This window comes from Anomaloglossus baeobatrachus, chromosome 1 (assembly GCF_048569485.1).
Source record: "Anomaloglossus baeobatrachus isolate aAnoBae1 chromosome 1, aAnoBae1.hap1, whole genome shotgun sequence".
Taxonomy (NCBI): Eukaryota; Metazoa; Chordata; class Amphibia; order Anura; family Aromobatidae; genus Anomaloglossus; species Anomaloglossus baeobatrachus.
This window is the reverse complement of record NC_134353.1, coordinates 964,551,910-964,578,085: the sequence shown is the minus strand read 5'-3', so window position 1 is coordinate 964,578,085 and position 26,176 is coordinate 964,551,910. Positions and strand designations below refer to the sequence as shown.

At 53.8% G+C, this 26,176-nt stretch overlaps 1 protein-coding gene across 1 annotated transcript; it reads left to right on the top strand.

Moving 5' to 3' along the window:
* Positions 1–4,993: 4,993 nt before the first annotated feature.
* On the top strand, positions 4,994–24,837 carry CCL27 (C-C motif chemokine ligand 27). Its single transcript, XM_075332172.1, has 4 exons — positions 4,994–5,071; positions 7,089–7,176; positions 20,764–20,890; positions 21,691–24,837. Exons 1-4 carry the CDS (start codon positions 4,994–4,996, stop codon positions 21,779–21,781), a joined length of 384 nt encoding a protein of 127 aa, XP_075188287.1. The 3' UTR covers positions 21,782–24,837.
* The last annotated feature ends 1,339 nt before the right edge of the window (positions 24,838–26,176 follow it).

The following is a 26,176-nucleotide window of genomic DNA, read 5'->3' as shown; positions in this document are numbered from 1 at the left end:
GGTTTTGTAGCGCGTATATAAAAGAAGGTAAAATCTCATCTACGTCGCTGCAGCTTTTACACCTGCAAATCCCAACGGAAAGTCCCAGCAGGGACTGCATGAGCCCTTGAGCGGGGGGAGGAAGGCGAAAAGGAGGAATTTTGTAGTGGAAACCAGTACAGGGGACGCTCCTTCTTCAGGGGCTTTTGGAAAAGTTTTTGGTCTCCTGAAATGTGATGTAATAAGATTCGTCTACCAGCGGGGGGCAGCACCACATAACTCACCATTCACCTCTGCACTATCCAAAAATACTCGTATTTTTTCTATTCTTCGCGCTTCTATTTTTTCCTTTATTGATGAACAATTATTACTATTCCTTAATAAAACTGTGCGATTCTTCGGGGGCCGCCCTCCATACAATGTCCCTGTCCTTCTCTTAATGGCCGGTGATCGCAGCCCCTCTGTCTGGAGCTGAGAGCCCCGCATTGCCTGCTCTGTATTAGGTAACTGTGAATTTCCAGAAATAAATGGGAAAATCCCAGAGTTTCCCCTAAATGTATCTCAGGGAAGGAAACAGAAACTAAAACTAACACATAGAAATCCTCGTCCCGGGGGGGCTTGTTGCACGGCTCGTCAGGTGAGACGCCGGGGGCAGCGCTCTTCAGTCTCAGACCTGCTCAGACACGAGATCCTCAGAACCTGGAACGATTCGTCTTTGTAATTCCTTCAGTCTGATAATTACTGGATCATTGTTTATGTAACGAGTCACAGCGCGCTGAGTGTATCTGTGTGCGCCCCGGGGCAGCAACATCGCCCACGACAGCCCCGTGAAGCCACCAGACGGCGCGTCTTCATTGTCATGTGATAACTTCATTATGAGAAGAAGAGACAGGAGAGGCAATAACCGAAGGGCTCCCCTCCCCTCTACACAGAGTCGGGGGTCACCTCTACCCACCACAGAAGCCGGGGTGACCTCTATCCACCACAGGAGGCGGGGATCACCTCTATCCACTGCTGGAGCCAGGGGTCACCTCTACCCACAACTGGAGCCGGGGTCACCTCTACTCACCACAGGAGCCAGGGGTCACCTGTACCCACTGCAGGAGCCAGGGGCCACCTGTACCCACCGCAGGAGCCAGAGGTCACCTCTACCCACAACTGGAGCCGGGGTCACCTCTACCCACCACAGGAGCCGGGGGTCACCTCTACTCACCACAGGAGCCAGGGGTCACCTGTACCCACTGCAGGAGCCGGGGGTCACCTCTACTCACCGCAGGAGCCGGTGGTCACCTGTACCCACTGCAGGAGCCGGGGGTCACCTCTACCCACCACTGGAGCCGGGGATCACCTCTACTCACCACAGGAGCCAGGGGTCACCTGTACCCACCGCAGGAGCCGGAGGTCACCTCTATCCACCACTGGAGCCGGGGGTCACCTCTACCCACCACAGGAGCCGGCGGTCACCTCTACTCACCACAGGAGCCAGGGGTCACCTGTACCCACTGCAGGAGCCAGGAGCCACCTGTACCCACCGCAGGAGCCGGGGTCACCTCTACCCACCACAGGAGCCGGGGGTCACCTCTACTCACCACAGGAGCCAGGGGTCACCTGTACCCACTGCAGGAGCCAGGGGCCACCTGTACCCACCGCAGGAGCCGGAGGTCACCTCTACCCACCACTGGAGCCGGGGGTCACCTCTACTCACCACAGGAACCGGGGGTCACCTCTATCCACCACAGGAACCGGGGGTCACCTCTACTCACCACAGGAGCCAGGGGTCACCTCTACCCACCACAGGAGCCGGGGGTCGCCTCTACTCACCGCAGAAGCTGGGGTAGCCTCTACTCAACGCATGAGCCGGGGGTCACCTGTACCCACCGCAGGAGCCGGAGGTCACCTCTACCCATCGCAGGATCCGGGGGTCACCTGTACCCACTACTGGAGCCGAGGGTCACCTCTACTCACCGCAGGAGCCAATGTCACCTCTACTCAAGGCAGGAGTCGGGGATCACCTCTACCCACCGCAGGAGCCGGGGTGACCTCTACCCACCGCAGGAGTCTGGGGTCACCTGTACCAACCGCAGGAGTTGGGGGTCACCTCAACCCACCGCAGGAGCCGGGGTCACCTCTCCCTACCGCAGGAGCCAGGGGTCACCTCTACTCACCACAGGAGACGGGGGTCACCTCTACTCAACGCAGGAGTCGGGGGTCACCTCTACTCACCACAGGAGCCAGGGGTCACCTGTACTCACTGCAGGAGCCGGTGGTCACCTCTACTCACCACAGGAGCCGGGGGTCAGCTGTACCCACCGCAGGAGTTGGGGTCACCTTTATCCACCACAGGAGCTGGTGGTCACCTCTACTCACCGCAGGAGCTGGGGGTCACCTCTACTCACCGCAGGAGCCGGTGGTCACCTTTAACCACCGCAGGATCACCTGGACGTCATATCAACTGCAACATCATCTTCTGCGTTTCTGAATCTACTCAAATAAAATCTGCACTTCTACCTACAAGGACATCATTCATTGCAAAACACGGTCCCTGCTGCCCCCTCACACGAAGAAATAAAATGATGGACATTGAAATGAATCGTGAATTGCAATCCTGCACATGACCACCAGGCGAGCTGTTCAGAAGAAGACAAGGATGAGGAGGGAAGGACAGGGATTAGAAGAGGAGGACAGGAGAGGGGGATGAGCCGAGTCAAGAGCAAAGACATATCAGGAGTGCAAATAATTAGGAGGGGATGAAGAGGAGAGGTATGAGGAGGAACGAGGAGAAGAGGGGGACGAGAAGGGGGGGGATGGAAATGGAAGAGGAGGAATGAGGAGAGGAGGATGAGATGATGGATTGAGGAGAAGAGAAGCATGAGGAGAAAAGGGGGATAGAGAGAAGAGGAGGGGGATGAAGAGGAGAGGGGGATGGAGAAAGGGGGAGGAGGAGAAGAGGGGGATGAGATGATTTAAGAGCAAAGAGATGTGGGGGACATGAATGATTAGGAGAGGATGAAAAGAGAGGATGAGGAGAGGTGGATGGAAAGGAGAGGGAAGAGGAGACATGAGGAAAGGAGGGAGATGAGGAGAGAATTGGATGAAGAGAAGAGGGGGATAGAAAGAAGAAGGGGATGAGGAGGAGAAGGGGATGAAGAGGAGAAAGGGATGAGGAGAAAAAGGGGCTGAGTGGTAGAGTGGGATAAAGAGGAGAGGTGGGGGAGAAGGAATGAGGATAAGAGAGGAATGAGGAGGAGAGGGGGACAAGGAGGGGAGAGGCACAGAGAGGGGATGAGGAGAAGAGGGGATGAGGAAAGGGGCTGGGGATGAGGAGGAGCAGAAAGGGATGAGGAGGAGAAGGAAATAAGTAGGAGAAGAGGCTGAGGAGAAAATGGGTATGAGAAGGAGAGGGGGGGATGAGGAGAAGAAGGGATTGAAGTGGAGGGAGATGAGGAGGAATGAGGAAAAGAACAGGAGAGGGGGACGAGGAGGGAATGAGGAGGAGAGGGGATGAGGAGGAGTGGGGGATGAGGAGTAATGAGAAGAGAGGTATGAGGAGGAAAGGGGGACGAGGAGGGGAGGGGGATGAGGAGGAAAAGGGGCTGAGGAGAAGAGGGGCATGAAAGGAGAGGGAAGAGGAGGAATGAGAAAAGGAGAGGGATGAGGAAAGGAGAGGGGATGAGGAGGAAAGGAGGAGGATGAGGAGAGGAAGAGGGGATGAGAAAAGGAGAGGGGATGAGGAGGAGAGAAGGACAGGGAGAGTAGGGGGATGAGACGGAGAGGGGGATGAGGAGAAGTGGGGGATGAGGAGAGGATGGGGATGAGATGAAGAAAGGAAGAGGAGGGGATGAGAGGAATGGCATGAGGGGGATGAGGAGGAATGAGGAGAAGAGGGGGATGAGGAAAGGCGAGGGGATGAGGAGGAAAGAAAGGATGAGGAGAGGAGGGGGAGGAGGATGAGAGGGGGACAAGGAGGGGAGGTGGATGAGGAGGAAAAGGGGCTTGGGAGTAGAAGGGGATGGAAAGGAGAGGGAAGAGGGGGATGAAAAAAGAAGGGGATGGGAAGAGGATGTGGATGAGTAGAGCAGAAAGATGAGGAGAGGAATGAGAAGAAGAGGGGGATGTGGAAATGAGAGTGATAAGGAGAAGAGTGGATGAGGAGGAGAGGGGGACTAGAGAGGAAGGGGGTGATGAGAAGAGGGGCATGAGGAGAAGAAGGGGATAGAGAGAAGAGTTGGATGATGAGAGGAGGGGGAGGAAGAGAGGTGGGGGATGAGGAGAAGAGGGGGAAAAGAAGTGGAGGAGAATGAGGAGAAGAGGGGGACAAGGAGTGGAGGAGGATGAGGAGAAGTGGGGATGAGAAAAAGAAGGGAACACAGAGAAGAGGGGGACGAGGAGAAGAGGGGGGTGAGGAGAGGGGATGAGGAAGAGAGGGGCACCGGGAGAGGAGAGGATGAGGGGGGGAAGGGAATGTGGAGACGAGGGGGATGAGAAAAGGAGGGGGATAAGAAAAGGAGGGGGATGAAGAGAGGAGGGGATGGGGAGAGGAGGGGAAGAGGAGAGGCGGGGATGAGGAGGAGAGGGGGAAGGGGAGAGGAGGGGATGAGGAGAGCAGGGGGATGAGGAGTAGAGAGGAATGAGGGGAAGAGGAGGAAGAGAAGATAAGAGAGGGAATGATAAGATGAGAAGAACAGTGGAATGAAGAGAAGAGTGGGATGAGGAGAGGAGATGAGAAGAGGAGGGGGATGAGTAGAGGAGAAAAATGAGAGAAATGAGGATAAGAGAGGGGATGATTAAAGGAGATGGATGAGGAGGAGAGGGGTGAGGAGAAGGAGGGGTGGAGAAGTGGATGAGGAGAGGAGAGGAGAGGGGGTGAGGAATGGATGAAGAGAATAGGGGAATGAGGAGAGGAGGAGATAAGAAAAGGAGGGTGATGAGAGGAATGAGAAGAGGGGGATGAGGAAGGGAGAGGGATGAGGAGGATAGGGGATCAAGGAGAGGAGGAGATGAGGAAAGGAGAGGAATGACGAGAGGAGATGAGAAGGAGAGGGGAACAGGCAGAGGGGGATGCGGAGAGGAGGAGGATGAGGAGCAGAAGGGGGTGAGGAGCAGAGGAGTATGAGTCGGGGAGGGTGAAGAGAGGAGTAGGGGGATGAGGAGTGGATGACAGAATCGTCCATATTGGATGATGGCTCCTCGTAGTGGTTTATTCTCCTCTTGCTGACTGATCTGATTGTCCACGTGCAGACGTGATCATGAGAGGAATATCTGTGGGTAGGAGACTGTCTATGTGTTTGGCCACGTTTAGTATATCTCGCCGTTTTGATGCTTCTTGTGTTTCTTGCTCCTGTAGCGCCCTTGAGACCATCAGGGTGCTACAAGGTTCTGCATCCTCACAAGGATGCAGGGCCTACCCCCTTAGGGACCCAGAACCCCAGTGCCGGTACCAACAAAAACCCAGGTAATCACAGTTTTCCCCAATATCCCCCCATACAATGGTACCCGCTGGGGTGGGACCAATGGATGGCTGCCTAGAGGTGGAGCCACTCCAGTCCACTAGTTGACCAGGTGGGAGGGGCGGACTGTGGAGAGTAGTCAGAGAAATTGTCAGACAGGTGAGGAGTGAAGGTGGAAGAAAAGCGACATCCTGACTTGGGTTGACTGTGACCTGGTACCCAGGAGAAGTGGTTGCTGGTGGAGTACGGTGGAGTACTCCCGGAACTACGCACCGATGGGGTACAGGACCCTAGGAGAGGAAAGAGCTTCAACCGACATGTTAACACCTGCACAGCAAAGGGGCCCATCAAGGACCTTGCTGACCCAAAAGAATCCGAAGACTCAGTAGCAAATGGAGAACCGGAGACAGGACCAGAGACTCCAACCCCACAGGGTTCACGCTACTGTCAGGCGGACAGAAGTGGACAAACCACAGAACGGGGACCCCCAGTTGTTCCATATTACGGGGACCCACTTACCAGAGACAGGTGCAGGGGAAGAAGGTACGAGAGAGCCAAACTGGCACTGGGACGAAGGGGACCTGGAGGCAAAACCAGCCGGCCTCGGGCAACCAGTCAACATCTACCAGCATTGAGTAAACCAGTTGCACTGAACATCTGTGTGGACTACCTTCTTCCGACGCCCACTGCACCATACACCCTCTGGGGCAAATCCCTACTTGCGGAGGGACCACTATTTTAGCTGCCAATACCATCAGCCCCAGTAGACACATTCTGCAGCAGCGGCTCCCTACACTTAGCCGCAACACCGCAAGTGGCGTCACATGTGAACATTATCATATTCTCCCCTATAAATATCCCCATTACAAAAAGGGCCCAGAGCACAGAACCGGGTAATGGCCACCACCGTGACATTCCCAAGACGTATACCTCCCGGAACCGAGTACCCTATATCCCTTCTTCCATAGCTCGGCTGTGTAACTCACGGACTATGTCTGGAGCTGTATACTCTGTACAGAGCACGCGGTCCTGTCCACAGGCTGGGACACAGGCGGGGAAGCAAAACTGAGGCCTAGATTTATAGGAGTGACGTAAACTACAGAATTATCAGGGCAAAGCACCGTATCCGAGTATCGATATTCACCTTGCGTAGATCAAGGAACCACTCATTACATCTGTAGCCCTAAGGAGGGATCCTGAGAGCCTCTGAAGCATGGTGACACTGACTGCAGGACGGCTCCATGTCCCGGAGCCCCAGATGAAGCCACGAGAGGAAACACAGAGAGACACAAGTATAAGAACACAGGCGGCATTCACACATTGCGGCCATGTTCCTATTTCTTTTGTGTAGTTGCAGCAAAGTCATCTTTTGAAAATCGTATGAATACGAAGTGTTTTACTGTAACTGCGGAAAACCCCACAACAGCAGCAGCAGCAACAGCACAGCTTCAGGGGAAAGGATTAGACAAAAGTAATATAAAAAGTGTTTATAGGAAACGATTAGAATTTGCGATCAGGGGAGGCCCCCTCTCCCCCCCTCTTTCCCCCCCGCCGTTCTCGCTCTCATAGATCCTTTATAGAAGTCTCCACCTGTCGGCTGCCTGAGGACATAGGGTGGGTCTGTGGAGATATAAATGAAGGAGAATCCGCACCTTTATCCAGAATCTCAGCGCCCAGCACAAGAGCCATGGCCTCCAGGGACCTCGTCTCCTGCTGCTCCTCCTGGCCTCCATCACAGTCACCCAGCAAGGTAAGAGACAGCAGAGTCCAGAGCACAGGACCCCAGAGGACACAGAGTAGAGTCATCGTAGGAAACCTCAATATTTATATACAGTCATAACTGTGGGGGGTCGGGGGTGATAGAAGTGATATATAATGAGGAGAATTACACTGCGGACCACGATAGCTCCTTGCATCACACCACGACTCCTGCCACTGTCTTAGGCTAAATGTTCAAGGGCACAGCTCCTCCCTCTCTCCCAGCTCCTCCTACTTTCTCAGGTCATAGCTCCTCCTGCTCTCCCAACTCCTCCCAACATACCAGGCCATAGCTCCTCCCACTGTCCCAGGTCAGACCTCTTCCCATTGTCTCAGGTCACAGCTCCTCCCACTGTCCCAGGTCAGACCTCTTCCCATTGTCTCAGATCACAGCTCCTCTCACTGTCTCAGGTCACAGCTCCTCCCACTGTCTCAGGTCACAGCTCCTCCCACTGTCCCAGGTCACAGCTCCTCCCACTGTCCCAGGTCACACCTCTTCCCATTGTCTCAGGTCACAGCTCCTCCCACTGTCCCAGGTCACAGCTCCTCCCACTGTCTCAGGTCACAGCTCCTCCCACTGTCCAGGTCACCGCTCCTCCCACTGTCTCAGGTCACAGCTCTCCCACTGTCTCAGGTCACAGCTCCTCCCACTGTCTCAGGTCACAGCTCCTCCCCACTGTCCCAGGTCACAGCTCATCCCACTGTCTCAGGTCACAGCTCCTTCCACTGTCCCAGGTCACACCTCTTCCCATTGTCTCAGATCACAGCTCCTCTCACTATCTCAGGTCACAGCTCCTCCCACTGTCCCAGGTCACAGCTCCTCCCACTGTCCCAGGTCACACCTCTTCCCATTGTCTCAGGTCACAGCTCCTCCCACTGTCCCAGGTCACAGCTCCTCCCACTGTCTCAGGTCACAGCTCCTCCCACTGTCCCAGGTCACCGCTCCTCCCACTGTCTCAGGTCACAGCTCCTCCCACTGTCTCAGGTCACAGCTCCTCCCACTGTCTCAGGTCACAGCTCCTCCCACTGTCCCAGGTCACAGCTCCTCCCACTGTCTCAGGTCACAGCTCCTCCCACTGTCTCAGGTCACAGCTCCTCCCACTGTCCCAGGTCACCGCTCCTCCCACTATCTCAGGTCACAGCTCCTCCCACTGTCCCATTTCACAGCTCCTTCCACTGTCCCAGGTCACCGCTCCTCCCACTGTCTCAGGTCACACCTCTTCCCATTGTCTCAGGTCACCGCTCCTTCCACTGTCTCAGGTCACCGCTCCTCCCACTGTCCCAGGTCACAGCTCCTCCCACTCTCTCAGGTCACCACTCCTCCCACTGTCCCAGGTCACACCTCTTCCCATTGTCTCAGATCACAGCTCCTCCCACTGACTAAAGCTCCTTCTACTCTCTTAGGTCATGACTACTCTTACTGTCACAGATATTCCCACTGTTGAAAGTTACAGCACCTCCTACTATGTCAGGATATGGCTCCTCCACTATGACAGGACATGGCTCCTCCCACTATGTCAGGACATTGCTCCTCCCACTATGACAGGCAATGACTCCTCCCACTATGTTAGGACATGGCTCCTCCCACTATGACATGACATGGCTCCTCCACTATGTCAGGACATGGCTCCTCACTGTGTCAGGACATGGCTCCTCCCACTATGTCAGGACATGTCTCCTCTCACTATGTCAAGGCATAGCTCCTCCCACTATGTTAGGGCATGGCTCCTCCCACTATGTCAGGACATGGCTCCTCCCACTATGTCAGGACATGGCTCCTCCCACTATGACAGGACATGGCTCCTCCCACTGTCAGGGACATGGCTCCTCCCACTATGACAGGACATGGCTACTCCCACTATGTCAGGACATGGCTCCTCCCACTATGTCAGACATGGCTCCTCTCACTATGTCAGGACATGGCTCTTCCCACTATGTCAGGGACATGGCTCCTCTCACTATGTCAGGACATGGCTCCTCCCACTATGTCAGGACATGGCTCTTCCCACTATGACAGGACATGGCTCCTCCCACTATGTTAGGACATGTTCCTCTCACTATGTCAGGACATGGCTCCTCTCACTATGCCAGGACATGGCTCCTCCCACTATGCCAGAACATGGCTCCTCCCACTATGACAGGACATGGCTACTCCCACTATGTCAGGACATGGCTCCTCCCACTATGTCAGACATGTCTCCTCTCACTATGTCAGGGACATGGCTCTTCCCACTATGTCAGGACATGGCTCCTCTCACTATGTCAGGACATGGCTCCTCCCACTATGTCAGGACATGGCTCTTCCCACTATGACAGGACATGGCCTCCTCCCACTATGTTAGGACATGGTTCCTCTCACTATGTCAGGACATGGCTCCTCTCACTATGCCAGGACATGGCTCCTCCCACTATGCCAGAACATGGCTCCTCCCACTATGTCAGGACATGGCTCCTCCCACTATGTCAGGACATGGCTCCTCCCACTATGTCAGGACATGGCTCCTCCCACTATGCCAGACATGGCTCTTCCCACTATGTCAGGACATGTCTCCTCTCACTATGTCAGGACATGTCTCCTCTCACTATGTCAGGACATGGCTCCTCCCACTATGTCAGGACATGGCTCCTCCCACTATGTCAGGACATGTCTCCTCTCACTATGTCAGGACATGGCTCTTCCCACTATGTCAGGACATGTCTCCTCTCACTATGTCAGGACATGGCACCTCCCACTATGTCAGGACATGGCTCCTCTCACTATGTCAGGACATGGCTCCTCCCACTATGTCAGGACATGGCTCCTCCCACTATGTCAGGACATGTCTCCTCTCACTATGTCAGGACATGGCTCCTCCCACTATGTCAGGACATGTCTCCTCTCACTATGTCAGGACATGGCTCCTCCCACTATGTCAGGACGTGGCTCCTCCCACTATGTCAGGACATGGCTCCTCCCACTATGTCAGGACATGTCTCCTCTCACTATGTCAGGACATGGCTCCTCCCACTATGTCAGGGCATGGCTCCTCCCACTATGTCAGGGCATGGCTCCTCCCACTATGTCAGGACATGTCTCCTCTCACTATGTCAGGACATGGCTCCTCCCACTATGTCAGGACATGTCTCCTTTCACTATGTCAGGACATGGCTCCTCCCACTATGTCAGGGCATGGCTCCTCCCACTGTCAGGACATGGCTCCTCCCACTATGCCAGGACATGCCTCCTCTCACTATGTCAGGACATGGCTCCTCCCACTGTCAGGTCATGGCTCCTCCCACTGTCAGGACATGGCTCCTCCCACTATGTCAGGACATGGCTCCTCCCACTATGTCAAGACATGCCTCCTCTCACTATGTCAGGACATGCCTCCTCTCACTATGTCAGGACATGACTCCTCCCACTATGTCAGGGCATGGCTCCTCCCACTATGTCAGGGCATGGCTCCTCCCACTATGTCAGGACATGGCTCCTCCCACTATGTCAGGACATGCCTCCTCTCACTATGTCAGCCCCTTTATCTTCAGTATACGGCTACAGACGAGTTGTTATAGACAAGGCGCACGCTACTGGGCAGACAACGTGGGTACATCACATAGGACAGCTTTATCTTCTATCTCACACCTCGGGCCACTCTTAGTGGTTTCTACCTGTGTTCAGCGCACTGATGGACAAATGAGGGTCACCTCCTCCTCCTCCTCCTTCATGTGGGACCACACGGGTCACTGTGTAATGCTATGGCTCCACACCCAGGAAGGTTAGATCAGTCCTCTTTCTTTCTATGGCACCAGAACCCATGGGTCAATATGTTTTGCTGGGTTCGCCGCCCACTACCACAGACAGTGAGTCCTTATGAAGGCGGCCTCCTGAGCCAATGCCCTCTTCCCGTGTTTCCAGCTGGGCAGATTCTTTCTCTTAGAACACTGGGGTGAATGATGTAGAAGACGTCTCTGATACAGGTGGCGCGCACTCTCTTGTGTGGTCCGTATTGTCACCTTTCCTGCGGTTCTTGCTCCCTGGTTCTCTCCAGCCCCTCACCAGCTTTTCCTGCGGTTCTTGCTCCCTGGTTCTCTCCAGCCCCTTACCAGCCTTTCCTGCGGTTCTTGCTCCCTGGTTCTCTCCAGCCCCTCACCAGCCTTTCCTGCGGTTCTTGCTCCCTGGTTCTCTCCAGCCCCTCACCAGCCTTTCCTGCGGTTCTTGCTCCCTGGTTCTCTCCAGCCCCTCACCAGCCTTTCCTGCGGTTCTTGCTCCCTGGTTCTCTCCAGCCCCTCACCAGCCTTTCCTGCGGTTCTTGCTCCCTGGTTCTCTCCAGCCCCTCACCAGCCTTTCCTGCGGTTCTTGCTCCCTGGTTCTCTCCAGCCCCTCACCAGCCTTTCCTGCGGTTCTTGCTCCCTGGTTCTCTCCAGCCCCTCACCAGCCTTTCCTGCGGTTCTTGCTCCCTGGTTCTCTCCAGCCCCTCACCAGCCTTTCCTGCGGTTCTTGCTCCCTGGTTCTCTCCAGCCCCTCACCAGCCTTTCCTGCGGTTCTTGCTCCCTGCTTCTCTCCAGCCCCTCACCAGCCTTTCATGCGGTTCTTGCTCCCTGGTTCTCTCCAGCCCCTCACCAGCCTTTCCTGCGGTTCTTGCTCCCTGGTTCTCTCCAGCCCCTCACCAGCCTTTCCTGCGGTTCTTGCTCCCTGGTTCTCTCCAGCCCCTCACCAGCCTTTCCTGCGGTTCTTGCTCCCTGCTTCTCTCCAGCCCCTCACCAGCCTTTCCTGCGGTTCTTGCTCCCTGGTTCTCTCCAGCCCCTCACCAGCCTTTCCTGCGGTTCTTGCTCCCTGGTTCTCTCCAGCCCCTCACCAGCCTTTCCTGCGGTTCTTGCTCCCTGGTTCTCTCCAGCCCCTCACCAGCTTTTCCTGCGGTTCTTGCTCCCTGGTTCTCTCCAGCCCCTCACCAGCCTTTCCTGCGGTTCTTGCTCCCTGGTTCTCTCCAGCCCCTCACCAGCTTTTCCTGCGGTTCTTGCTCCCTGGTTCTCTCCAGCCCCTCACCAGCTTTTCCTGCGGTTCTTGCTCCCTGGTTCTCTCCAGACCCTCACCAGCCTTTCCTGCGGTTCTTGCTCCCTGGTTCTCTCCAGCCCCTCACCAGCCTTTCCTGCGGTTCTTGCTCCCTGGTTCTCTCCAGCCCCTCACCAGCTTTTCCTGCGGTTCTTGCTCCCTGGTTCTCTCCAGCCCCTCACCAGCTTTTCCTGCGGTTCTTGCTCCCTGGTTCTCTCCAGCCCCTCACCAGCCTTTCCTGCGGTTCTTGCTCCCTGGTTCTCTCCAGCCCCTCACCAGCCTTGTCTGCTCCAATCAGTTCTTCCCACCCTCCATCTAGACTACATCTTCCCACATCTCCTCTACTCCGCCCTCCTATTGCCGGCTCTATCCCTGTTATTTCTGTTAGGCCTCCTTCACACCTCCATGATTTCGGTAGATGTGACATTCATTATCACACGTACCAGTGCCACGTACACAAGCATGTTAATGAAAAGCAATGGAGATCTTCACTCCTCCGTGTCTTCACATGGCCTGTGTGTCTGTGCTGCCAGATAAAAATGGCCATGTCTCACTGTGGATCACACGAACACACAGACCCATGCAAGTCAATGGGTCTGTGAAAAACACGTACAGCACATGGATGAGAGATCCATGTGCCGTCCTTGTGCCGTCCTTGTGCCAGCACAAGATGACACATAGGTAACACGCGGATGTCACACGGATGACACACAGATGTCACATGGATGACACATGAATGTCACATGGATGTTACACGGATGTCACACAGATATTACATGGATGACACACGGATGACACACACGGATGACACACAGATGAAATACAGATGACACAAAGATGTCACACATGTAACACAGATGACACACAGATGACACACAGATCACACACAGATCACACACAGATGACACACAGATCACACACAGATCACACACGGATCACACACGGATCACACACAGATCACACACAGATGACACACAGATGACACACGGATGACACACGGATCACACACAGATGACACACGGATCACATACGGATCACACACAAATGACACACAGATCACACACGGACCACACACGGATCACATACGGATCACACACGGACCACACACGGATGACATACGGATCACACACGGACCACACATGGATGACATACGGATTACACACAGATCACACACGGATCACATACAGATCACATACAGATCACACACGGATCACTCACGGATCACACACGGATCACACATAGATGGAGAAAACAGACCATGCAACACGTGCGTTTTTTAAACAAATGTGAAGGAGGCGGTAGAAATCCCAAACCCTCTGTGTGCTGTACAGGAGGGGACAGGAAACAGTGACATCTTGTGACCCTGGGCAGTACTGCAACACAAAAGGAATATTTACTTTCAATAGCTTAAAGGGACTCTGTCAGCAGGTTTTTGCCACTTAATCTGAGAGCAGCATGATGAAGGAAAAGAGACCTTTTCCAGTGATGTGTCACCTCCTGGGCTGCTTAGTGTAGCTTTTATAAAACCACTGTTTAATTAGCAGGAGATTATCATTAGAGGACTACTGCAGGTAGTCCAGCATATTCATGAGCTCTGTATAACCCTACTCTACATTCAAATAACTGCTACATCTGCAGCAGAGAAAACAGGGATTTTATCAATATGACAGTAAACAGCTCAGTAAGTGACAACACTGGAATCAGGGTCTCTGGCTCTAAATTGTTAGGGGAGCAAAGACCTGCAGACAGATTCCCTTTAACAATAAAAATACACTTCACACATTTACACCACTGATGTCTTCAGGAACAGTAGACAACCCTAGGTCACCCTCTTACAAGGTCACAGCTCCTCCCAGTTCCACAGCTCCTCCCACTTTCTCAGGTCACAGCTCCTCCCACTGTCTCAGGTCACAGCTCCTCCCACTATCTCAGGTCACAGCTCCTCCCACTATCTCAGGTCACACTCCTGCCACTATCTCAGGTAACAGCTCCTCCCAGTTCCACAGCTCCTTCTGCTGTCTCAGGTCACAGCTCCTCCCACTATCTCAGGTCACAGCTCCTCCCACTATCTCAGGTAACAGCTCCTCCCAGTTCCACAGCTCCTTTCGCTGTCTCAGGTCACAGCTCCTCCCACTGTCTCAGGTCACAGCTCCTCCCACTATCTCAGGTCACAGCTCCTCCCACTGTCTCAGGTCACAGCTCCTCCCACTATCTCAGGTCACAGCTCCTCCCACTGTCTCAGGTCACAGCTCCTCCCACTGTCTCAGGTCACAGCTCCTCCCACTGTCTCAGGTCACAGCTCTGCTCACTATCAGGTTACAACCCCTTTAGCACTGTCCAGTCTGTGTTGCCCCGGCCATGATGTGATGTTGCTGCCTCCCACATACCTGACCGCTCCCCACATACCTGACCACCCTCTACATACCTGACCGCCCCCCACATATCTGACCACTCCCCACATACCTGACCACCCTCCACATACCTGACCACCCTCCACATACCTGACCGCTCCCCACATACCTGACCACCCTCCACATACCTGACCGCTCCCCACATACCTGACCGCTCCCCACATACCTGACCACTGCCCACATACCTGACCGCCCCCCACATATCTGACCACTCCCCACATACCTGACCACCCTCCACATACCTGACCGCTCCCCACATATCTGACCACTCCCCACATACCTGACCGCCCCCCACATACCTGACCGCTCCCCACATACCTGACCGCTCCCCAAATACCTGACCACTGCCCACATACCTGACCACTCCCCACATACTTGACCACTCCCCACATACTTGACCACTCCCCACATACCTGACCGCCCCCCACATACCTGACCGCTCCCCACATACCTGACCACTCCCCACATACTTGACCACTCCCCACATACCTGACCGCTCCCCACATACCTGACCGCCCCCCACATACCTGACCGCTCCACACATACCTGACCGCTCCCCATATACCTGACCGCTCCCCACATACCTGACCGCCCCCCACATACCTGACCGCTCCACACATACCTGACCGCTCCCCATATACCTGACCGTGTAGGACTGCCTCAATGAGATTTGCCGTGACGTGGCGAGGCAGCTCAAGAAATTGCAATTTTTTGCCAAAAATCTCAAAATTTTTAGAAGTACAGTTTGGAATGTTTGGTGCTGAAGTGCACATTTGGTGCTGGCTTTTTGTGTTTTTTCTTCACTGCCCACATACCTGACCGCTCCACACATACCTGACCACTCCTCATATACCTGACCGCTCCACACATACCTGACCACTCCTCATATACCTGACCGCTCCCCACATATCTGAAGGCTCCCCACATACCTGACCGCTCCCCACATACCTGACCACTCCCCACATACCTGACCACTGCCCACATACCTGACCGCTCCCCACATATCTGACCGCTCCCCATATACCTGACCACTGCCCACATACCTGACCACTCTCCACATACCTCACCGCTCCCCACATACCTGACCACTCTCCACATACCTCACCGCTCCCCACATACCTGACCACTCCCCACATACCTGACCACTGCCCACATACCTGACCACTCTCCACATACCTGACCACTGCCCACATACCTGACCACTCTCCACATACCTCACCGCTCCCCACATACCTGACCACTCCCCACATACCTGACCACTGCCCACATACCTGACCACTCTCCACATACCTGACCGCTCCCTACATACCTGACCGCCCCCAACATACCTGACCGCTCCACACATACCTGACCGCTCCCCATATACCTGACCACTCCCCACATACCTGACCGGTCCACACATAGCTGACCACTCCCCATATACCTGACCGCTGCCCACATACCTGACTGCTCCCCACATATCTGAACGCTCCCCATATACCTGACCACTCCCCACATACCTGACCACTCTCCACATACCTGACCGCTCCCCACATATCTGACCGCTCCCCACATACCTGACCACTGCCCACATACCTGACCACTCTCCACATACATCACCGTTCCCCACATACCTGACCACTCTCCACATACCTCACCGCTCCCCATATACCTGACCGCTCCCCATATACCTGACCGCTCCCCATATACCTGACCGCTCCCCACATACCTGATCGCTCCCCACATACCTGACTGCTCCCCACATACCTGACCACTGCCCACATACCTGACCGCCCTCCACATACCTGACCGCTCCCCATATACCTGACCGCTCCCCACATACCTGACTGCTCCCTATATACCTGACCGCTCCCCATATACCTGACCGCTCCCCACATACCTGATCGCTCCCCACATACCTGACTGCTCCCCACATACCTGACCACTGCCCACATACCTGACCGCCCTCCACATACCTGACCGCTCCCCATATACCTGACCACTCTCCACATACCTGACCGCTCTCCATATACCTGACCGCTCCCCATATACCTGAACACCCCCCACATACCTGACTGCTCCCTACATACCTGACCACTCCCACATGCCTGACCACCCCCCACATACCTGACCGCTCCCTACATACCTGACCACTCCCACATGCCTGACCACCCCCCACATGCCTGACCGCTCCCCACATACCTGACCTCTCCTCACATACCTGATTGCCCCCCAGTTACCTGACCACCCGTTACATACCTGACCGCTCCCCACATACCTGACCGTCCCCACATACCTGACCACTCCCCACATACCTGACCACTCCCCACATACCTGACCGCTCCCCACATACCTGACCACTCCCCACATACCTGACCGCTCCCCACATACCTGACCGCCCCCCAGTTACCTGACCACCCCATACATACCTGACCGCTCCCCACATACCTGATCGCTCCCCACATACCTGACTGCTCCCCACATACCTGACCACTCCCCACATACCTGACCACTGCCCACATACCTGACCGCCCTCCACATACCTGACCGCTCCCCATATAACTGACCACTTCCCACATACCTGACCGCTCCCTATATACCTGACCACTCCCCACATACCTGACCGCTCCCCATATACCTGACCACTCCCCACATACCTGACCGCTCCCCATATACCTGACCGCTCCCCACATACCTGACCGCTCCCTATATACCTGACCACTCTCCACATACCTGACCGCTCCCCACATACCTGACCACTCCCCACATACCTGACCACTGCCCACATACCTGACCACTGCCCATATACCTGACCGCTCCCCATATACCTGACCGCTACCCATATACCTGAACACCCCCCACATACCTGAAGCTCCCTACATACCTGACCACTCCCACATGCCTGACCACCCCCCACATACCTGACCACTCCCACATGCCTGACCACCCCCCACATACCTGACCGCTCCCTACATACTTGACCACTCCCCACATGCCTGACCGCTCCCCACATACCTGACCTCTACTCACATACCTGATTGCCCCCCAGTTACCTGACCACCCGTTACATACCTGACCGCTCCCCACATACCTGACCGTCCCCACATACCTGACCACTCCCCACATACCTGACCGCTCCCCACATACCTGACCACTCCCCACATACCTGACCGCTCCCCACATACCTGACCGCCCCCCAGTTACCTGACCACCCCATACATACCTGACCGCTCCCCACATACCTGATCGCTCCCCACATACCTGACTGCTCCCCACATACCTGACCACTCCCCACATACCTGACCACTGCCCACATACCTGACCGCCCTCCACATACCTGACCGCTCCCCATATACCTGACCGCTCCCCATATACCTGACCGCTCCCCACATACCTGACCGCTCCCTATATACCTGACCACTCTCCACATACCTGACCGCTCCCCACATACCTGACCGCTACCCACATACCTGACTGCTCCCTACATACCTGACCACTTCCACATGCCTGACCACCCCCCACATACCTGACCACTGCCCACATACCTGACCACTGCCCACATACCTGACCGCCCTCCACATACCTGACCGCTCCCCATATACCTGACCGCTCCCCACATACCTGACCGCTCCCTATATACCTGACCACTCTCCACATACCTGACCGCTCCCCATATACCTGACCGCTACCCACATACCTGACTGCTCCCTACATACCTGACCACTTCCCATGCCTGACCACCCCCCACATACCTGACCGCTCCCTACATACCTGACCACTCCCACATGCCTGACCACCCCCCACATACCTGACCGCTCTCTACATACTTGACCACTCCCCACATGTCTGACCGCTCCCCACATACCTGACCTCTCCTCACATACCTGATTGCCCCCCAGTTACCTGACCACCCGTTACATACCTGACCGCTCCCCACATACCTGACCGTCCCCACATACCTGACCACTCCCCACATACCTGACCGCTCCCCACATACCTGACCACTCCCCACATACCTGACCGCTCCCCACATACCTGACCGCCCCTCAGTTACCTGACCACCCCATACATACCTGACCGCTCCCCACATACCTGATCGTTCCCCACATACCTGATCGTTCCCCACATACCTGACTGCTCCCCACATACCTGACCGCTCCCTATATACCTGACCACTCTCCACATACCTGACCGCTCCCCATATACCTGACTGCGCCCCACATACCTGACCACCCCCCACATACCTGACTTCTCCCCACATACCTGACCGCTCCCCATATACCTGAACACCCCCCACATACCTGACTGCTCCGTACATACCTGACCACTCCCACCATGCCTGACCACCCCCCACATACCTGACCGCTCCCAACATACCTGACCTCTCCTCACATACCTGATTGCCCCCCAGTTACCTGACCACCCCATACATACCTGACCACTCCCCACATACCTGATCGCTCCCCACATACCTGACTGCTCCCCACATACCTGACCACTCCCCACATACCTGACCGCCCTCCACATACCTGACCGCTCCCCATATACCTGACCGCTCCCCATATACCTGACCGCTCCCCACATACCTGACTGCTCCCTATATACCTGACCACTCTCCACATACCTGACCGCTCCCCACATACCTGACCACTCCCCACATACCTGACCACTGCCCACATACCTGACCACTGCCCACATACCTGACCGCCCTCCACATACCTGACCGCTCCCCATATACCTGACCGCTCCCCACATACCTGACCGCTCCCTATATACCTGACCACTCTCCACATACCTGACCGCTCCCCATATACCTGACCGCTACCCACATACCTGACTGCTCCCTACATACCTGACCACTTCCACATGCCTGACCACCCCCCACATACCTGACCGCTCCCTACATACCTGACCACCCCCCACATACCTGACCGCTCCCTACATACCTGACCACTCCCACATGCCTGACCACCCCCCACATACCTGACCGCTCCCTACATACTTGACCACTCCCCATATGTCTGACCGCTCCCCACATACCTGACCTCTCCTCACATACCTGATTGCCCCCCAGTTACCTGACCACCCGTTACATACCTGACCGCTCCCCACATACCTGACCGTCCCCACATACCTGACCACTCCCCACATACCTGACCGCTCCCCACATACCTGACCACTCCCCACATACCTGACCGCTCCCCACATACCTGACCGCCCCCCAGTTACCTGACCACCCCATACATACCTGACCGCTCCCCACATACCTGATCGTTCCCCACATACCTGATCGTTCCCCACATACCTGACTGCTCCCCACATACCTGACCACTCCCCACATACCTGACCACTGCCCACATACCTGACCGCCCTCCACATACCTGACCGCTCCCCATATACCTGACCGCTCCCCATATACCTGACCGCTCCCCACATACCTGACCGCTCCCTATATACCTGACCACTCTCCACATACCTGACTGCTCCCCATATACCTGACTGCGCCCCACATACCTGACCACCCCCCACATACCTGACTTCTCCCCACATACCTGACCGCTCCCCATATACCTGAACACCCCCCACATACCTGACTGCTCCGTACATACCTGACCACTCCCACCATGCCTGACCACCCCCCACATACCTCACCGCTCCCAACATACCTGACCTCTCCTCACATACCTGATTGCCCCCCAGTTACCTGACCACCCGTTACATACCTGACCGCTCCCCACATACCTGACCGTCCCCACATACCTGACCACTCCCCACATACCTGACCGCTCCCCACATACCTGACCACTCCCCACATACCTGACCACTCCCCACATACCTGACCGCTCCCCACATACCTGACCACTCCCCACATACCTGACCACTCCCCACATACCTGACCGCTCCCCACATACCTGACCGCCCCCCAGTTACCTGACTACCCCATACATACCTGACCGCTCCCCACATACCTGACCGCTCCCCACATACCTGACCGCTCCTCACATACCTGACCACTCCCCACATACCTGACCGCTCCCCACATACCTGACCGTCCCCCAGTTACCTGACCAACCCATACATACCTGACTGCTCCCCACATACCTGACTTCCCCCACATACTTGACCATACCTGACCACTTCCCACTTGTCTCCTCCTCAGGTTTGCCTTTTTCTTCTGCTTCTTGCTGCACCCAACTTGCCAAGCGCATCCCAAAGAACCTGCTGCAGAAAGTGACCAAAGTCCAGTTCCAGAAGAAGGACGGGATCTGCAGCCTGAAGGCCATCGTGTGAGTGCGAGGAGCGGCCGCTAATCTCTCCTCCAGTCCTGAATGTAGATTATTGCTAGGGGAACCCAGGGCCACCATCAGTGCATGACAACCATGACTGGTGTATGGGACCCGGTGGAGAGGGGAGCCCAGGGTAATTACTCAGCTTTATTAAGCACCGGGCCGGGCCCCCTTCTTCACCGTGTCCCAGTCACAGCTGCAGCAGAGGGGTCGGCCATGTCGCTTCGGCCACTACACACGACTAATTTACATGTGAAGCCCTTCTAGGGCATCGCATACAAATTAGCCATGTAGCAGAAGCAAAGTCAGTGGAGCAGAGCAGGGCACCAGCGCGTCATCCCGCAGCCCAGTGTGCAGCAGTATGTGTGTGTGGGGGGATAGTATACAGAGGGGAAGCGTGTATAGGGCGATATACAGAAGGGCAGTGTGGTGTGGGAGGATTTATATGTAAAGAAAGGCAGCTTGTGGGGGGGATATTATACAAAGGGGCAGCATACTTGAGGGATATTATACAGATGGGCAGTGTGTGTGGGGGGATATTATGTACTCAGCATGTGCTCAGCCCAGCACGTGTCTAGTTAAGTATGCTCCCAGACCATTATGCACGAAAGCCCAGTATGTTTCCAGGCCTGAATGTGTGTCCAGTCCAGTATGTGTCCAGTTCAGTAGGTGCCCAGTCCAGTAGGTGCCCAGTCTAGTATGTATCCAGTCTGGAGCATCCCAAGTTCACACTCACCATACCCCCTGTTCTTCATGTACTTCACCCCTGATTTTCTCACCTCTGGTGCTTCCCCCTACAGGCTGCTGGTGGAAAACCAGCTGAAATGTATGGACCCCAATAACCGTTTCCTGCAGCAGTGGGTTCGGAAACATCGTCCAAAGGCCAAGTAAGACGACGACCAGCTCTTCACCTGCAGTACCTAATGTGTCCTCCACCATGATTTCCATCATAGACTGGGGGGACACACAGATGGTATTGGGGTACAATGCCCATGATAGCCCAAGAAAATCCAACACCGGGCAACCTCTGCACAGCCGCTGCACTCGATCTAATGGAGCCGTTATACAAGGACTCAGCGCCCATCATGTGTCCATCAGGATTCCCGGGCCAAAAACATTGGGATATGGGTCTAGTGTGGGTGCATAAGGGGCTCCTAGAGGGGTCACCATGCCCTGTACGATCGAAACGTCTGCATCTTTCCCAAAGACTTTAGAGACGATTCATCAAAGCTTTTACCCCAGAAAACGAAGATGAAGCAGGGCTGGGACTCCCCCCGTCGTCAAATTCATCAGATGTGCCGGCTTTTGTACTCCAGAAATGCATCTCTGGCGCAGCTCATGGAGGTGTAGAAGTCATTGAAGGGAATCTGTCAGGGGATTTTCTAGTTGAATACTAATGTAATCTTTAAAAAGGATTTAAGGAGGTCTTTCAGGATCAGTAACTTCCATAGCTCTACTTTATCCAGTTATTTTATTGTACATAGGATGTTATCTGTACATAGGGCTTAAGGAGGCCTTTCAGGATCAGTAACTTACGTAGCTCTACCTTATCCAGTTATTTTATTGTACATAGGATGTTATCTGTACATAGGGCTTAAGGAGGCCTTTCAGGATCAGTAACTTACGTAGCTCTACCTTATCCAGTTATTTTATTGTACATAGGATGTTATCTGTACATAGGGCTTAAGGAGGCCTTTCAGGATCAGTAACTTCCATAGCTCTACCTTATCCTGTTATTTTATTGTACATAGGATGTTATCTGTACATAGGGCTTAAGGAGGTCTTTCAGGATCAGTAACTTCCATAGCTCTACCTTATCCTGTTATTTTATTGTACATAGGATGTTATCTGTACATAGGGCTTAAGGAGACCTTTCAGGATCAGTAACTCCCATAGATCTACCTTATCCAGTTATTTTATTGTACATAGGATGTTATCTGTACATAGGGCTTAAGGAGACCTTTCAGGATCACTATGTTTTATTGCTCTACCTTATCCTGTTATTTTATTGTACATAGGATGTTATCTGAACATAGGGCTTAAGGAGGTCTTTCAGGATCAGTAACTTCCATAGCTCTACCTTATCTAGTTATTTTATTGTACATATGATGTTATCTGTACATAGGGCTTAGGGAGACCTTTCAGAATCACTACGTTTTATTGCTCTACCTTATCCTGTTATCCTGTTGTACGCTCCATAGAATTCAGTGTGACTAATCTAGTATATGTAAATAAAAACTGCATATGCCCTGCTCCCCACTTCTCCATCTCAGTGCTACCATCAGTGAAAGCAAATCTGAACTGAATCTGCACTGTGGCCCCCACCCATGCTCCCTCCCACCTCTCCGCAGTGATAGTGAATGTACTGGGAGGAGGGTGGGGGGAGCAGTGAATGTGCAAATCGTGTTTACATACACTGCACTAGTGTGCAGAAACATTGAATTCCATGGAGCGTACAACAGGGTAACAGGATAAGGTAGAGCAATAAAACGTAGTGATCCTGAAAGGTCTCCTTAAGCCCCATGTACAGATTACATTAGTATTGTCACCTGACAGATTCCCTTTCAGGGTCTTCCGGGGCGAGTCAATAGGACTGATACAGCGCAGACCTGTATTAATGAAGCGCTCACTGATGCTCACTCTCTGATATGCAGCGAGGGCCATTGCCAGAATTGTTCTGGAGTGTGCCACCATTCCGCTGATGATAAATGTGATAAGTGGAGACCCTGGAGCGTCCCACCCTCGCCTCACCAGGACTGACATGTAAATGCCAAAAGTCACCATATTTTTACACAGCTGCTGACCCCAATTATGTGACTTATTTTTTTTTTCCTGACGTAAACCTCCTGACCAGCCCTGATGGTCCCGGCGGTCCCTGCAGCCTCTCACGGTATCGCGGCATCGTGCTGCACCGTGGAGCGCTGGTTCCCGGGGCGCAATACCCTGATTTCAAGTAGAAATGAGACCAGCAACTATATGATAAAACCAATATTTACAGATCTCTGCACTCATATAATGTTCTTACACAGGGACCATATAGTGTCCTCGCACAGGGACCCATATACTGTCCTTACACAGGAACCATATACATTCCTTACACAGGAACCATATAGTGTCCTCGCACAGGGACCATATAGTGTCCTTGCACAAGCGCCCATATAGTGTCCTTGCACAGGGGCCATATAGTGTCCTCGAACAGGGGCCCATATACTGTCCTTACACAGGAACCATATAGTGTCCTTGCACAGGGACCATATAGTGTTCTTACACAAGGACCATATAGTGTCCTTGCACAGGGACCATATAGTGTCCTTGCACAGGGGCCATATAGTGTCCTTACACAGGGACCATATAGTGTCCTTGCACAAGCGCCCATATAGTGTCCTTGCACAGGGGCCATATAGTGTCCTCGCACAGGGGCCCATATACTGACCTTACACAGGAACCATATAGTGTCCTTGCACAGGGACCATATAGTGTCCTTACACAAGGACCATATAGTGTCCTTGCACAAGCGCCCATATAGTGTCCTTGCACAGGGACCATATACTACTCCTGCACAGCGGCCTATATGTTATCCTAGCACAGGTGCCTATTCTGTCTGTGTCCTCCAGATCATCACCAAACATCATCATCCTCATCATTTATGTGGCACATTACCGCAGTGAGAATCTTCCATTTCTTCTTCTAGTGTTAGTGAATCCTCTGCTCCTGTCCCTGTAACATCCATTACCGGACGCCCGGTGGGACCACAGTTTGGTACCGGGGGTCTCCTAAGCCTGACACGTATTGGAGTCCTCCTTTGTTTTCCACTTGTTGCCTCCGGCTGCCGCTTGTAGCCGTGTGTATAGACGCCCAATGTCTTGTATATGGTGAACTCTGGGGACTGGGACATTCTGTATTTCTACTTTATATCACAAGCAAATAATAAAACTGCTCATCCTCCACTGGTCTTCTGCAGAGTGTCTCATTGGGTCCAGCCACAGGAAGCCGCCATCTTGGAGGGGATTGGAGACCTGTCTTCTTGCCACTGGGTCATAAATCTGCAGACCCTCTTCCATGCTCACTCCCATCCATTTATTTGTCTGATATTCCCATGATGATGCCCCAGTGACGCTTCCATAGATGCACCAATATCACAGCCGACATGTGCAAGTCAGGGAGAAAAGTCAGAGACACAATAAGTCATACTCCAAACCATCACGGATCCCACAGGACAGGACCAATCTGGGAATGTACTGTGAGGACATCATACTATGTGTGGGGGGAATGTACTGTGAGGACATCATACTGTGTGTGGGGGAATGTACTGTGAGGACATCATACTGTGTGTGGGGGAATGTACTGTGAGGACATCATACTGTGTGTGGGGGGAATGTACTGTGAGGACATCATACTGTGTGTGGGGGAATGTACTGTGAGGACATCATACTGTGTGTGGGGGAATGTACTGTGAGGACATTATACTGTGTGTGGGGGAATGTACTGTGAGGACATCATACTGTGTGTGGGGGAATGTACTGTGAGGACATCATACTGTGTGTGGGGGGAATGTACTGTGAGGACATCATACTGTGTGTGGGGGAATGTACTGTGAGGACATTATACTGTGTGTGGGGGAATGTACTGTGAGGACATTATACTGTGTGTGGGGGAATGTACTGTGAGGACATCATACTGTGTGTGGGGGGAATGTACTGTGAGGACATCATACTGTGTGTGGGGGGAATGTACTGTGAGGACATCATACTGTGTGTGGGGGGAATGTACTGTGAGGACATCATACTGTGTGTGGGGGAATGTACTGTGAGGACATCATACTGTGTGTGGGGGAATGTACTGTGAGGACATCATACTGTGTGTGGGGGAATGTACTGTGAGGACATTATACTGTGTGTGGGGGAATGTACTGTGAGGACATTATACTGTGTGTGGGGGAATGTACTGTGAGGACATTATACTGTGTGTGGGGGAATGTACTGTGAGGACATTATACTGTGTGTGGGGGAATGTACTGTGAGGACATTATACTGTGTGTGGGGGGAATGTACTGTGAGGACATCATACTGTGTGTGGGGGAATGTACTGTGAGGACATCATACTGTGTGTGGGGGAATGTACTGTGAGGACATTATACTGTGTGTGGGGGGAATGTTCTGTGAGGACATTATACTGTGTGTGGGGGGAATGTACTGTGAGGACATTATACTGTGTGTGGGGGGAATGTTCTGTGAGGACATTATACTGTGTGTGGGGGGAATGTACTGTGAGGATATCATACTGTGT